General features: G+C 35.5%; 1 protein-coding gene across 4 annotated transcripts in view; it reads left to right on the top strand.

Annotated features, from left to right (window-relative positions):
* The window catches only part of ALMS1 (ALMS1 centrosome and basal body associated protein), a 274,368-nt gene that overhangs the window by 36,816 nt on the left and 221,630 nt on the right, over positions 1-15,922 (top strand). For 3 of the 4 annotated variants that reach the window (XM_037806566.1, XM_037806568.1, XM_037806565.1), the window contains exons 4-6: positions 3,584-3,701; positions 4,644-6,753; positions 13,022-13,169. The exons of the other annotated variant lie outside the window; for it this stretch is intronic. In XM_037806566.1, coding sequence (XP_037662494.1) covers positions 3,584-3,701; positions 4,644-6,753; positions 13,022-13,169 — 2,376 coding nt within the window. The remainder of the gene's footprint in view (positions 1-3,583; positions 3,702-4,643; positions 6,754-13,021; positions 13,170-15,922) is intronic. 4 annotated transcript variants of the gene reach the window in all.

Raw genomic sequence — 15,922 nt, 5'->3', positions numbered from 1 at the left:
TAAATGTAATATGTATTTATCAGTTTTTAGATTAAATGTTTGTTTCTTAAAAGTTGCACTAGATTGTGCATAGCTATCCTTTATCGTGATTATTTCCTGAATTACTAAAACTTTTTCTTTTGGTTATAATATCCAATTAATATGTTATTGTTGAATAATTTCGTGTAGAAGAACATCTTTTACAGATTTGAAGGGATACCTTTTTTAAGATAAACTTTAAGTTATCTTGAGAATAATTTTTGTGTTATTTCTTTGCAAGAACAAACTAAAATCTATAGAATTCAGAAACAAATACCAAATCATTTCATCTCCAAGGAAAGATAAAATTTTAATTTCAAGTTCTATTGTCTTAATATTCTAAACTCTTTAATAACCACATCACTGATTGGTTTAGTAGGAATGTCAGAAACAGGGAAGTTCTGATTCAATACTTAGAATTAGCCTTTGTCAGGGGAACAGGATTACATCTTGAAGATTGTTTTGTCAGTTTTGTAGAGAAGGTTGAATACAAATTATTCAAGTTTTTTCAGACAAGCTAATGCTGTCTAAATTAAGATATTGGTGTCTTTTCTGTGATGTGGGTCATTAAAGTCAATTTTAGATCCACATTTTAAGAAAGATATTTATGAAATTAGAGTAGTTCTATGGAAGTAGATGACTATGATACTCGAGGAAAGAGTGGGAGTTCATTCTTTGAGAAGGCTTTGCTATTGTTAAATATTTGAAGGGCTCTCGTGCTAACAAAGGAAGTAACTTATTGTCAATTAATTTATTTAACATATATCTAAGTTCCTATTGTGTGTGGGGATGCTAGCTCCTCCTTTGATAACGATAATCCAGTAAACAAAATAATAGTTTACTGGGATGAATATTATAGTGGTCTAGTGCAAGGGTCTGCAAATTACAGCCCACAGTTAGATGTGGCCCAAGGCCTATTTGTGTACTGCCCATGAGCTGAGTATGTTTTTTACCTTTTTAAAGGGTTGTAAAAACAACAGAAAAATAAAGAAGTGTATGTGACAGAGACCACATGTGACCAACAAAGCCTAAATTATTTACTGTCTGGCTCTTTACAGAAAAAGTGTGCCAATCTTTGATCTAGAGGTTAAAATTAGAATACATAAGTTATAGGGATGCTGACTTCAACTTGACATAGGAAAGAACTTTCTAATAGAACCATTCAGTAGTGGAAAAACCTATGTAACAACCAAATAAAGTGAGCTTTGTGTCACAACAAAGTGTTCAAGCACAAAATGTTAAGAAGCGATTTCAGCACTGGGTAGGAGATTGTACTATAGGGCTTCTAAAGTGTTTTTTAATGTCAAGTTAGATGACTCTAGTTCCTCAATTACAAAAGATAAAATAGAACAGTTTTTTATTGGAGTAGATCACTGGATCTGATGGTCTGAGGAAATTCCATTTTTACTCTTTTATTATGCATAAATGCTGTTATTTGTGCGCTCACCAACAGCAGGTGTCATTGATGATGACTTTAAGTCTTGTCAGAATAGTTAGATTTCTTAATAAAGATGAATACAAGTCATCAACAGCTGTCCAAATGAGATGAAACACCAAGCATCTGTAGGTCATAAGAAAACAGCATTTCCAGTAAGATATATATCCTTCCCACCATATATACACTTGAGAATTATTCACTCTTTAATTTATGACCTGCTTTAGATTTTCCTATTTACTTGGCCTAACTTCCCTAACTCCATTCTGAAATATTCTTAAATATTCAAGGAGATGCTGAGATGCTTATTACTTATTATTCCTTAGTTATCTCTAAATTGTTAAGTAACCTGGATTTCTGTAGGTTCTGGAACCTGTTTAGGAATAACTCTAATTTTACTTTTTTAAGAAGAAACTCCCAAGATCCTTAAATATTCAGCTCATATTTCATTGGAAACAGTAAATTTGCAATACTTGCCTCCTTGTAGCGTATTAGCCCTAGTGTATTTGGGGACTTGGTTTAAAAACCTTTATGAATCTTAGAGGGCAGAGGATTTCTGTTATGAAGCTTTTAGACTGAGTTTCTAAGCCAGAACCAAAGAGGAAGCATACCAATTGGTCCTTGATTGTAAAGGTTATTGTTACCTATCAGTGTCACATTTTTAGTTAATATATTCAGTAAATAAATAATTTTGAGTGTCTATTAAATATAGTAGGAACTTTGGTAGGCACTGAGGATACAGCTGTGAAAAAAGCAGACTTGGAATTAATGGTCTAGGTGGGAAGTGGACAGAACAAAAGATTAACACAAGAGTGTGATGAGTTGTGATAGGGAAGATACAGGGGATGTGAGAGCAGTAATGGTGCGTGAAGGGCAGATGACAACGTGATGAGCTCTGTGGTGAATTAGTGGAGTTTTTCACTTTGTTCTCAATAGTATAGGCATTCAAAACTCAAGAAAGTATACTGTAGCAAGCAGTATTATATTCATATTAAAAGCAACTTGGTTTTAGCAAAACATTACCCATCAAGTTAAATTAATTTTAATTAGAATGTATTGGCTTTATAGTGTTTCTATTATGATTTAATTTTTTTGTCTTATAGTTGTATAAGTGCTGTAAGGAATAGAGATTATAGCTAGTTTGTATGTATGTAAGGGTATTATAATAAGAATTATTTGTCAACATTCAGGAATCCACAAGAATTTTTTTTTCCTTTAAAGCAACTGTTCTCAAAGTTTTTGGTCACAGGACTCCTTTACACACTTAAAAATTACTCAGATCTCTAAAGAGCTTTTTTTATGTGGGTTATATCTATTCAATTTCTCATATTAGAAATTAAAACTGAGAAGTTAAAAAATATTTATTTCACTAAACAGTAACGATCCCATTGCATATTAACACAGCATAGCTTTTTAGAAAAATAACTATTTTCCCAAACAAAAAAAATATTTAACAAGAATTGTGGCATTATTTTACTTTTTAAAAAAATCTCTGTAGTGTTTGACTTAATATAAGACAGCTAGATTTTCATATTTGCTTTTGCCTTTAGTCTTTTGCAGTATCAGGTCACCTAGCTTCTGGAAAATTTCATTGTACCTTTTTGAAAGAATGAGAGTGAATAAGGTGCAAATGATAGCCTAGTATTATTTTGAATATAATTTTGACCCTTATCACCCTGCTGAGAGATTGTTAGGGTTGCCCAGAGGTCTGTGGGCCACACTTTGATTTAAGGGGTATGATTTTTAAATTACTTAAGATGTAAAGAAACACTCATACTGGTTAAGAGAACCTGCTAATAAAAGTTAGAGAGCTTAGGTTCAAATCTTACTTAATAGCTATAAAATGGACAAATTACTTAACTTTTCCTAAGTTTTGAAATCCTGTTTCCTCACTTGTGAGATGGGTATAATAATACCTATGCTTCAAGGTTGTTATGTAATATTGTAAGTTAAGTGCCTAGACCTTGGCAGGCTCTCAAAAAATGTAGTTGCTGTTGCTGCTATTATATTATTATTCAAAGACTTGTAGAAACTTTCAGATGTCAGCATATTTAGTTTCTTGAAAACATTACATGAATAAGTTAATTGAATTTCAGTACACCCAGCATTTTTACATTTGAAACTTTGCAGTCATACAAGACAGCTTTGCTTCTCCTGATTTGCCTTTGCTGACATGTCTTACACGAGATCAAGAGTGTGGGCCTGATTCCTTATTTCACCAAAGTGAGCTACACTTTGAACCTTTAAGGTAGGATGATTTAGTTTTTATTTGCTTGTAACCTTCCTACTCTTTTTTCCTTCTTCTAAATTGTTGCTAATGTTAATGATTCAGGCTAAGGTGGGATTTTGGGGTGAGTGTTAGATAGTCTCAGCATATACTCTGAAAGTAATTAAGGCCCTAAATTGAGACATGATGTATGTTAATTTGCCACAGTATTATGTATGTGGAAATGAGCCAGGTGACTGTACGTTTACTTTAAAATAATTAAAATTGTCCTTTATTTAAAACAGTCATAATGAGAGAAAAGTCTGGAATTTTTAAAAACATTTTGTAATAATCCTGGAATATGTTTTCCTTTTTTAGAACTTAAAAAAAAAAAACCCCAAATCATCTTGGATTAAAAATTACAGATGTTTAGAAATTAAAAAGTAACTTGTGCCTGCTTTTTCTGTTATGAATTACTTTATGGTTACTTTTATGAAGTACTCTGTACACGTTAGGTCATCAACCAGTGATTAAGTTACTGTTATATTTTGGGAGTGTATCACTTGAGTAGTTTTCAAGAACCTAATAAATGTCTAGTGAAAGAATTAATTTGGGTTGAATATAAAACCATGATAGGTTATAAACTCAACCTTTAAAATAGTTTGAAAGGCTATTTTAAATCTTTTATTTGGCAGAATCTTTCGTTTGGCAACATGAATTCTGTGTCTTCATTATTTTAGGAGAAGCCAGGGAAAATATCAAGGTCAAAAGTTGTTTGTTCACCTTCTGGTTAAAATAAAATTTGCTTTATTCAGTGATTAGCCATCTTAAAGGAATTTGAAATTAGGAGAACTTTGTTTTTCAACACACTTTTCAAATACTTGATTTCAGTGACTATCCATTTTGTATTTTTTCATGTTAGTGTTTAAAAATTAAATGTTTTAAATGTTATTTATTTATTTATTTTTAATTGTATATTTTCAGGGGAATTCCTGATAGGTCTGAAGATACCGGTTGGCTTTCTCGGCCATCAGAAGTTAATGAAGCTTTGTTCCAGGCAGCCTCAGAAGTAGTTTCTGACTTAGTTAACAGTTGCTTTAGTGTATCTCACCACCCACTTATAAGTAGTGCAGAAATAGGGCCATGGCAATCCTTTTTACCTCTTGAACAAGGGAATAAAGAAGAGGCTATTTCATCACATGAAGCTGATGAACTAAAAACCCCCAAAGCCTCTGATAGTTATACTCTTTCTTCACATGTGTCATGGAAGTCACAAGAAGTTATAGAGCAGCCAGAAACCAATTTAGCTATTAAAGATCAAGTTTCTTTTTCAAGTTCGTCTGACGTATCTACCAAAGGAAGTGACAGTTTTGATGCTTCTTGTTCGTATGTGCAAAGTTGGAAACAGGAAGCTGTCCAGCAGCCAGGAACATGTTTAACTAGTAAGGACCAGGACTCTTTTTCAGATCCATGTGACACAACTGACAAAACTAAAATTTCCCAGAGAAGGAACAGTTGTGGTGCCCTTTATTTATATATGCCGTGGAGGAAACAGGGTGCTTCACAGCATCCAGAAACATGTCTAACCAGTAAGGACCATGTTTCATTTCCACATGAAGTTGCTTCTCATTTAAATAATAAAATATCAAATTCTTTCTTGCCTTTTTTGTTGGAAAGAAGAGGAAAAGGGGTTCCCTTGACGAGTGATAGCCATTATTATGAGAGTGTCGATTTAAAGGCTATACCTGAGAATGAGATGCAACAAAAACTGGGTTCTTTGGAGGATTACAAGAGAAATGAAGACATACTGAAAGAATTATCTCAACATTTTGAACAAAAGGAGACTAGAAATAATTTGGTATCTTTAGATACACATCCCAGATCTTCAGAAACACAGCATATTGGGAATGTTGTAGTTCCTGATAATTCTGTAAAAGTTTCACAACCACCTGTCCTCTCCAGGAGACACGATACCTCTAAGATGGAGGCTTCTGGTGGTATTCTTCAAACTGTTAAATTTAATTTGGGTGAGACATCAGAACAACTGTATTTTCAAGGGGAAAGAAGCCAAAAGGAAACTTCTGCTTTTGGTGCAGTAGTTGGTGCTATAGAAGATGTGGCCTTTGAGGCAGTTATTGCCTCTATTGAGCCTTCCGAGAGAGAGAATACAATAAAGGAAATCCAAACTGATATCAATAAATCTTTAACAAATGCCAGCCAAGAAAGAGAACCAAAAATCCCAGAACTTTCCCCATCAAATTATAATGATGAAAAATCTTTATTTGATCAGCTTAGTCATCCATGTTATCAGTCTACTCCTGGGATATTTGAACCAGCAGCTTCAAAATCATGGTTGCATAGAAAAGATGTTGATGATAGTTCCCTGTACTGGCATCCTAATTTAAAATCACCACCTGCTCCACAGGACATGCTTATTAAACCATTTTCTGTTATTCCAGAGCTTAAGTTATCTGCTTCTTTAACTGAAAAATCTCACAACCAGGCTGTTGGTCTTAGCAAAACAGAGTCACCTTTGTTTCAATGTGATATAAGCAATGAATCGTTTGTTCCCATTGGGATGATAAAGTCTGATCCTGTTGTTGACGTTACAGAGAAGGTAGAATTTTCAAACATTTATCCACTGCAAGTATCAACTTCAGATTCTTTGGTTTTAGAAGATTTAAAGCAGCAAACCCCTGAAGAAGTTGCAGATTCCTCAAACTATATTTCGGTTAAGCATGTAAATTCTGATAACATTATTGAAGGTCGATCTGCAGCTGTAGGAAGCAGCTCACCAGCAAACTTGGTGGCATGTGATGAAAAATCACAAAGTGCTTCACCATCATCCAGTGATGCGTCATTAATTGCACTCTTACCAAAAGCTGATGTAGGCCAAGGTGAAATTCCTCAGGGTATGGAAGCCAAGTCCTGTTTTACTATACATACAAATACACAAAAGGACTCCTGTTGTGTAGAGTGCCTGCAGGGGACGGCTGAGTCTGACATCATTACTCCAGATGGTGATACTGAGTGCCACAGGTTAGATGAACAGGCTGTTATGTGCAGTGAAAGAATCGCTGAACTACTAAGAGAGGTGAGATACACTAAAAATGATGGGGGAAACACTGTCTTTTCCAATACTGTTTCAGGAAATGGTGATGTTATTTGCTTTTATTTTACTTTTTACTATTTCCCAGACATGTGACCAAGGTGGCTTGACTAGTGAGTGCACAGAGCTAGCAGCTTTAGAAAAATTGCTTGATAATCTAGAGACTGGTGATAGCTTTCCACACTGGCAACCTACTTACATCTTCCACCCAAGGAATAGACCAGTTTTGAACAACCTCTGTTATCCTATTTGACATTTCCTATATGGTGAGGAAAGGAACATACTTGAAAAATGTGGATGGAAGTAAAAGGCTCATTTATATCCTCTTAATAGCAACTTGTGATTTTTAACTTGGTCTTCATCTGCTTTCTAGGAATATGCTCCCTTAATTTCTTAGAAACTGGCATAAAAGAAATGTTTGTGTTTCACAGACCGTAAGACTTAGTGAGTTCTGTGGTGTCTTAGAAAAGGCCATTCTTTGGTGTTCCTAGGCCTTTCATGTTGAGGTATCCTAACTCTTCAACTTATGTCAGCACAGTGTTAAGATTAGACTCATTCATGGGGATATTCAAATAATTGTGCTTTTTTTTTTTCCAGTTTGCTAAAGCTAGTGGAATGCAAAGTACCAGAAATGGATTGTCTTTTACAATGGGTGATTATTAGTTCACAAATTTACAGTTCTAAGGCCATGAAAATGTCCCAATTAAGGCATCAATAGGATGATACCTTCTCTGTAGAAAGGCTGATGGCACCTGGGGTTCCTCTGTTAGCTGAGAAGGCACATGGCTGTAATCTGATGGGCCTCTCCCCAGCATTAGCTTTTAGTTTCCGTTGCTTTCTCTGAAATGTCTCTGGGCTTCTGTCTTAGCTTCTCTCTCTCAGCTCCTGTGCGTCCTTGCTTGTTGCTCCCAGGGTGTTTCTCTCTGTGCATCTGGGGGTCCTCTCTTAGCTTCTCCAGGACAAACTGGACTTCATCTCTTGGCTTAGCATCTCCAAGCATCTGGGTCTTTGGTGGCTCTGAGCTCTCTCTCTCTCCCTGAGCTCTCTTAAGTACTCCAGTAAACTAATTTAAGACCAACCTTGTATGGGCAGAATCACGTCTCCATGGAAATAATCTAATCAAAAGATCTCACCCACAATAGGTGTGCCCCCACAAGAGTGAATTAAAAGAATATAATCTTTTATGGGGTACATAACAGATTCAAACCAGCACATTTCCCCCCTGGACTTACAAGTACAAGCCTTAGAATAGGCCCTGGAGTTTTAAAGTATTTCTGTTTAGAAGCTTCTGAAAGATTGGAGTTCAGAAGTATCTTGAAATTTTCAAGAACCAATATCCCTCCATGAAGGACATTGAGATATTTAATGTCCAAACAAGCCAGTGTCCCCAAAGGGATCTAACTACCCCCTTCCCAAATGAGCAACACACCCATGCTTATACATGGTCCCTCCCTCTCTGTTTTTATTATTATCATTGTGTGTGGATACCAGAAAATGGTGATTCTGGGTCAACCTTTCTTTGAACAAGATTTCTTTTGCTTAGATCCTTTGTTCTCTTAGCTTAAACGTTTCTCTGGTTCCATTGCCCATCCTTTTTGTTCTAATAGTCTCAGCTCCAAGCTTGGCCCCTTTCCTTCCCATATATCCTACATTCTGTTAGACATTGATTACATTAGGTAATATAGGTGATGTGCTTAGTGATATGCCTGGCACCTAGTAGATGCTCCATAATGTTAGTTCCCTTTTCCTATTACCCCATGTATAAGATTGGTATGTCATTGGAAAGCTACTAGTTTGGTTGCAAATATATTTAGTCCTTTAGCTGATGAGAGAAAGTGAACAAAGATACTGTGATCAACTTTTCATTTTATTTATGATTTATTGACTATAAGAATTTTTAATAGAGCCCATTAGGTAAGCTTTATTTTCTTCAGTATTCTAAAGGAGGCATTCTTTATTCTGATTTATAATCTAATAACAATGGGTATGAAAATGATAGTGCTTACTCTGTACTCAAATACTGTGCTGAGAAATTGCATGTAATACATCACTTCATTTAATCCTTCAGTCTATCCTATCGGGTACATACTATTATCACCCCCATTTCACAATTGAGATCTAGAGTGTTAAGGAACTTGCTCATGATCATTCAGCAGGTAAGAAAACGAAGATTTGAACCTAACGTTATCTATGTCCTTAACCACTATACCATAAACTATCTTCCTACTTAATTAATTTAATTTTTCAGTGAAAGCAAGGCAGTTTTTGATAGGCCAAGAATTTGTATTTTTGTGGTGAGTGAAGGTTTTGAAGTAGATTGTTCACAGTAAATTTCCATATGAATTGAAAAACAAAATATGATCAATTTTAAACTTAGAATTTCTAAATTGTTTGATAATACTACTTTTGTAACTATGTCAACTTTTCATGTAGATATATATTAGTTAAAGGTGATGTACTGTGCTGGTTTGGATATATTTTCTCCCCCCAGAAGCCATATTCTTAAATGCAGTCTTGTGGGGGTAGACTTATTAGTGTTGATTAGATTTGAATCTTTTGATTATTTCCTCGGTGATGTGACTCAACCAACTGTGGGCAAAACATTTGATTAAATTATTTCTGTGGACATACGGACCCTGCCCATTCAGGGTGGGTCTTGATTTAATCACTAGAATCCTATAAAAGAGCTCACAAACAGAAGGAGCTCAGAGCAGCTGAGAGGGACATTTTGGAGAGAAGCTAAGAACTGACTCTGACGCTTAGAAGTGCTTGGAGATGCAGACAGAAGAATGTTTAGCTAAGAGATGAAGCCCAGAGTTTGCCCTGGGATATGCTAAGACAGGACCCCCAGGCATTTAGAGAGAAATGTCCTGGGAGAAAACACCAAGAACACGCTGTAGCTGAGAGAGACATTTTTTGGAGATGGCCGTTGAAAGCAGACTTTTGTTGACTCTTTGGAGATGCTGGCCCAGAGTTCGCTCTGGAGAAGCTACGAGAGGACAAAATGCCCCAAGAGCAACATTTTGAAGAATGCACAGGAGCTGAGAGACGAGCTGGAACACAACTCGGGACCAGGAGACACCAGCCATGTGCCTTCCTAGCTAACAGAGTTTTTCTGGACGCCATTGGCCTTCCTTTGGTAAAGGTATACTCATGTTGATGCCTTAATGTGGACATTTTCTTGGCTTCAGACTGTAAATTTGTAACCAAATAAATCCCGTTTATAAAAGCCAATCCATTCTTGGTATTTTGCATAATGGCAGCATTAGCAAACCGGAACATGTACTGACATTCATTTTGACCACTATTCTAAATTTTATCCACTCCTAACTGTAGTCTTAAGTTTCTTCTTTCAGTCTAGGGAGGGTGCTGCTGCTGTTCCTTGTATTGTCCTCACTCTTAGCCCAGTTCTACCTTATGGTCTGGGGGTTACTTAATGCCAGAATTAGGGAAGCAAGGAGTCAGATATGGTAGTAATCTTCTGGCATGACTCAGCTTTCTCTCAGGAGGTTGTCTATTCCTGTTTTTTTTTCTTCCTCTCCTCATCTGTATCTCAGGAGTCTTCCATATCTGCTTGCCTCACTATAATATCTACCCACATTTTAAAAATGATAATTTGGACATTCACTTCTGTATGATGCAGCTTGGGGCTATGGAAAGAGTAGGACATTTGGGGTCAAAACCCAGTTTGGTTACCTGTTAACTTTGTGCCTTGGGCAAATTACTTTGGAAGGTCACTTTCCTCATATACATAAAGAAATAGGAATAATCAACCTCATACATTGTTATATTCAGTGTGTAACGTATGTAGCACCTATACAGTGCCTGGTTGTAGTTCCCTTCACTTGTTACTTTACTGAAGCTAGACTCACCAGGGGTCTCCTGGTCTAAATTTATTTTGTTGTTCTTCCTCCTTATTCTTGGTAGCATATGATATACTTGTAGCTTCTGTGATAAAATACTATTTTATTATCCCTTATTTTGGCCGTGTAACTCTAAATGTTATTTAAGTTTTACTCCTCAGATTTTTTTCTATTTGTGGTTGTTGATATTTTTTTCCTTTTGGAAACCTGGTTCCCTCTCAAGGCTTAAATAATTATTTCTGCATAGACAAATACCATCTCTGCATTTTTAGATGCTGATAATTTCTCCAGTTATGCCCTTATGCAGTTTTGAAGTTTTTCTTGTGAACATTCCTGTCACCTCAAATCAACTTGTCTGTACCAACATAGCTCATCTTTTTCCTAAACCTAGTGACTTGTAGACTTCCTGAGTTCTTATAGTGATGTTAGTATTTTTCTAGTTTCCTAGTCATCTTTGATTAAAAAGTGGGAGATAAACCAATCTTGATTTTTTCTTCCTGATTCCTCCCATTTTCGATTACTAATGAAGACCTTTTGATCTCTTAAATAAATACTTTTCATGATTTTTATTATACCTTGCCTTTTGTATTACTTTAATAGCTCTGTATTTTGAGGCTTTGACATAATGAAATTTTATTGAAATCAAGATTGAAATAGAATTTTTTTTCTTCCTACGTTTGGAAGCTCTGGGTGAAACATGCTACGAAATGTACATACACAACACACAACATATATAATATATATGTTAATGAGCTGCACTCCAAAAAAGTCTTCACAAGTGAGGTAATTGAAAACTAAGAACTTTTTGTTACTTCTAGTGTAGGATTTCTCAACCTCAGCACGGTTGTCATTTTGGACTGGAGAATTCTTTGTTTTGGAGAGCTGTTCTCTATGTTGTAGGATGTTTAGTAGCATCCCTTGCCTCCACCCACAAGATGCTAGTAGCACCTTTCCCATTTGTGACAATGAAAAGTAATGTGTCCAGACATTGCCAGGTGTCCCTTGTTTGCAGGGCAAACTCTTCCCCAGTTGAGAACTCTTGCGCTGGAGACACCTCTGTGGGCAGTGTAAATAGAATATTTATACATTTCTATACTCTGCCACTTTCCTAAGAATGTTCACTACTACATAATGAAAAAAAATAAAACAGTGACAAAAAGCTTAGAAAGATTCATGCTAAAAGATGGAAAAGAGACTTCTTCCTCAGGGTATGACTGAAATAATTCTTTTAGGAAAATAAAGAAAACTAAAAATAAGTTAAAATTTGTTTTTTATTAGAGAAGTAAATTTACAGGAAAATCATGTAGAAAATATGGGGTTCCCATATACCCCCCTACATACCCAGTTTCCCCTCTTACCAACCCTTTGCATTCTTGTATTACCTTTGTTAAAATTGATGAATCATTATTATAATTATACTGTTAAGTATAGTCTGTAACTTTTATTAGTGTTCATTGTATTGTACAGGTCTATGTTTTATTTTAGTAGCCTAGATACAACTTAAAATTCCCCCTTTTAACCACATTCCAAAATATAATTAAATGGTGTTAATTATATTCACAATGTTTGCTAACCAGATAAATTACAAGGTCTTCAACCATAAGCCCAAAAACAAAGCCCCTAAAATTGCTATATTAGACCATGACCACCAGCCATTAATTACCATAACTTTTCCATCACTCCAAACAGAAGCGCTATAGCAATTAAGCAAGATATGATTTGTTTTACATGTTTATGACATGTTTTTATGTAGGAGTATACTATGAATTTGGTGAAAAGCCTTGCACATTTAGGTGCTAAGGTCACCAATAATGAGTTTTAATTTCTTTTCTGGCAAGGACTTATTGAGATGTGATGAAACTTTAGGAACTTCCTTTTTGGTTCCAATCTTTACTGTACTATCATTTTATCCACCTCCTCCCCCCATCCTTTGTTTCAAGAAGTTTGAGGACTGATCTGTTTTTTGGTACTGATCACAGATACAGTTCTTTGATGGTATTATTTTTCTTTTAAACATTTATGGATTTCTAGAAAATATTTCTGTTCTGTGTTTTCTTCTTTTCTCCCGACAACATACTTCTCTCCATAAACAAACAAACAGAACCCCTGGAGCTTTTGAAGAATAATTCCATAGTTCAAACCCTTCAAATATCATGCTGTTGTAAGGAGCAAACTTCTGAGTAATAGAACATTCCTAGGCCTTCTTGAAATTGACCAAACAAGATGTAACTTGTATTAGGAACTCGGGCAAGTTGAATATGTCATCTTAAGTAACTGGCATAACTGCTTAATTTTCTTTTTTATAAAAACGTGGTTTCATTTTTAGCAGATGAAGTCTGAAAATAATACAATTTTGATTTGCTTTCTTCAATTTGTTCCCCTTTACGTAGGTAGGTGGTTCTAATCTGGGCATTAATCAGCCTTTTTCATCTGTATTGCCTCATGGCCCAACCAGACAGCCAGAATATCACTCTTCAAATCTCAGAATGTTGAGGTTGTCTTTTGAGACTGTGCTGAAGACTCTTGGTCATTTATCAGGTATGTAAAAAAGAAGGTAATAAATGTCTTCCTTATGAATAGCTTGTAAAAATACCTTGCCACAAGTAATTTATTTTTGCTCTTCTGCAGTAATATTAATACTTTGGATTAGATGTGTTTATAAATCACTTGATTTTTTTGTTAGATGAGCCATTTGATTTTTCATTGCATTCTACATGACAATATTTAGATCTGAATTACATGGAGAAGCCTGATATTAGAGTTAGTTTGTTTGTTTTCCTTTCTGTGATTCAAAGGGAAAAGGGAACTAATTAAGTAAGCCCTAGAGAAAGAATAAGAGTATATGAAAAAGAAAAAAGAGAGAGTGGATGCAAATCAGTTTGTGGATAGGAAATTGAGAGAGATCAGTCTTGAAAGCAAGATTGTCTCCTGAGGGAGGTTGGGAATGATAGGATTAGATTAAGGGATTTTGAGGAAAGTGGCTTGGTAAAGCCTCAGAATTTTTGGTGAAGCAAATAAGATATGGAGCTGATTAAGGACAAGTAAAAGGATTGGCAGGTAGTTCTGACAGGTTCTTCTGAGATTGAGGATGATGGTTTTTTAATGGAGTTAGCCCTTACAAAATCTGTGTTTTTTTCTCTGCTAAAACTCGGGAATGGAGAAAATGAGTTACACCATTAATCTTGCTTGAGGAATTTGTTGAGTGGGTGTGGAGGAAGGGTAGCAGTGGAAAGAATTCACTAAGAGAAGAGCTGAGTTGATCAGACATACATTTCAGCCTCTGTAAGAAAAGAAGAAAAGCCAGAAGAGTTGTTAGTCTGGGAGAAAATAGAAGGATGAGGGCTTTATTTATGAATTGAGTAGATGGGGTTGTTGTGAGTTACTAGGAGAGCCAGAAGAATGGGTAATTTGGGTGGGATTCACCTAGATTTGATTCTAATAGGGATCAGTTTGAGGTATGATAAGATCCAGGGAATGGCCCTGGGATTAGATAGAAGTTGAATAAAGATCACTGAAGTAAAGTAGGTTGAGATTTGAGACTAGTTTTTTGGATTGTTTAAATCTTCTCTGATTAATACAGGATGGGCTTTAGGAAAAGCCTGTGAACCAGACCTAGAAGTCTTCAAACAATGAATGGAAGTGACAGGGAGTTGCAAGAGAAAAGTGGTAGGTTGAGGATTGTATGAAAGCTGTGTATGGTATGATTCTCAAAAAGGAGATTTTACTTGTTTGTTTTTATGTCTCAGAAAGATGGAAAATAATGGTAAGGAAAAGTTGTGAGAAGTAGGAAAATGCCAACTTTCATCTCCCCTCATTTCCAGGGCCCATGGGTATGTGAAAAAAGGCTGCAGAGCCAGTAGTTGTATCAAGCAGGAAATCACATTTACTTTAAGGCAAAAGGTTGGACAGTATTCTATGAGAAATTTTAGAAAGGTTCTTTATTAAATAGCAGAATGGTTCCAGAAAGCACAGAAGAAAGGTTGGGAGGGGTAAATAAATAATGGAAGGAACCATGGTTAGAACATACAGTAGTAAGAGAATGAGGGGCCCACAGCCTGGGAATATTTGTCTTTTGTCTGAACCAAGGATTTCAGTGATGACCATGGTTGAAATGACTTGCCTCAAATATCCTAATTTTATCAGACCAGTTTTTGTGCCAGAATTTTAGGAGAGTCGCAGCTAACAGCTGGCCTTGTCTCAGGGATGAATGAGATGAAGACTGACAGAGGATTTGAGAATGATACGTCTAACAATGTCTTTTTGTGGTTCTCTTTCATGATTTAGAGCATGGCTTGATAAAGAATTCTCAGGTTGCTATCAACCCCTCTCCCCACAAATGTAAATATATTGTATTTTTATGCTCTGATATTTAGAGTTGATGCCAATAGATTTTTATTCCTCTATTAGATAACTTTTATGTTCTGCCTAGATTTTTAATTTTGTTTCATTTTAGCAGCCATTGTTTATCTACAAAGTATAGGTGCTTGGGGAATATATGTGAGTTCCCTATGGTTCTTGCCTTAGGACAAATAGATGTTTACATCATGTATTTTTCATCATTTCTTAAAGTCAGTAAGTATATACTGCTAGCAGTATGCTGTGTATTTTGGTTTCAGGATCACTTTAGCCTTGTACCAAATTCATGTAACCTTTACAACTATGTTTGCTTAATGTTTGTCCTCCATCTGTAGGCCCAATCTTATCTCATATCCCTTGAGTCTAATCTGGACCTTAGTTTAACAGTTCTGTTTTTTTATGATTTATTCCCATAGCAGCTATGCATTTAAAAAAATTTTTATTTGAGGTTGATTGTAGATTCACTTGTGCTTGTAAGAAACAATGCAGAGAAAATCACGTATGCCTTTCAGCCAATTTTCCCTAATGGTAACATCATTATAGTATAGCATAACTACACTACAACATCATAACTAAGACAAATTAAAAGTGATACAATCCATCAACCTTATTTAGATTTCATGAGTTTTACTTGCACTTATCTATGTGTATCTATGCATTTGTATATCTGTGTAGTTTTAAGTGACTCCCACCACATTAAGATACAGAACAGCTCTATCAAAAGGATCCCTTGTGCTACCCTTTTTTCTTCTTTTTTAAAATTATTTTTTTAATTAGAGAAGTTGTAGGTTTACAGAAAAGTCATGTAAAAAATTCATCATTCCCATATACCCCCATATTTTTGAGACTTTGCGTTAGTGTGGTACTTTGTTTCAATTGATGAAAGAATATTAAAATAATACTGTTAACTGTAGTCCATAGTTTACATTAGGTAT

This window comes from Choloepus didactylus, chromosome 17 (assembly GCF_015220235.1).
Source record: "Choloepus didactylus isolate mChoDid1 chromosome 17, mChoDid1.pri, whole genome shotgun sequence".
Lineage (NCBI taxonomy): Eukaryota > Metazoa > Chordata > Mammalia > Pilosa > Megalonychidae > Choloepus > Choloepus didactylus.
The sequence above is the reverse complement of the archived record's forward strand: the minus strand, read 5'-3'. Positions and strand labels throughout refer to the sequence as shown.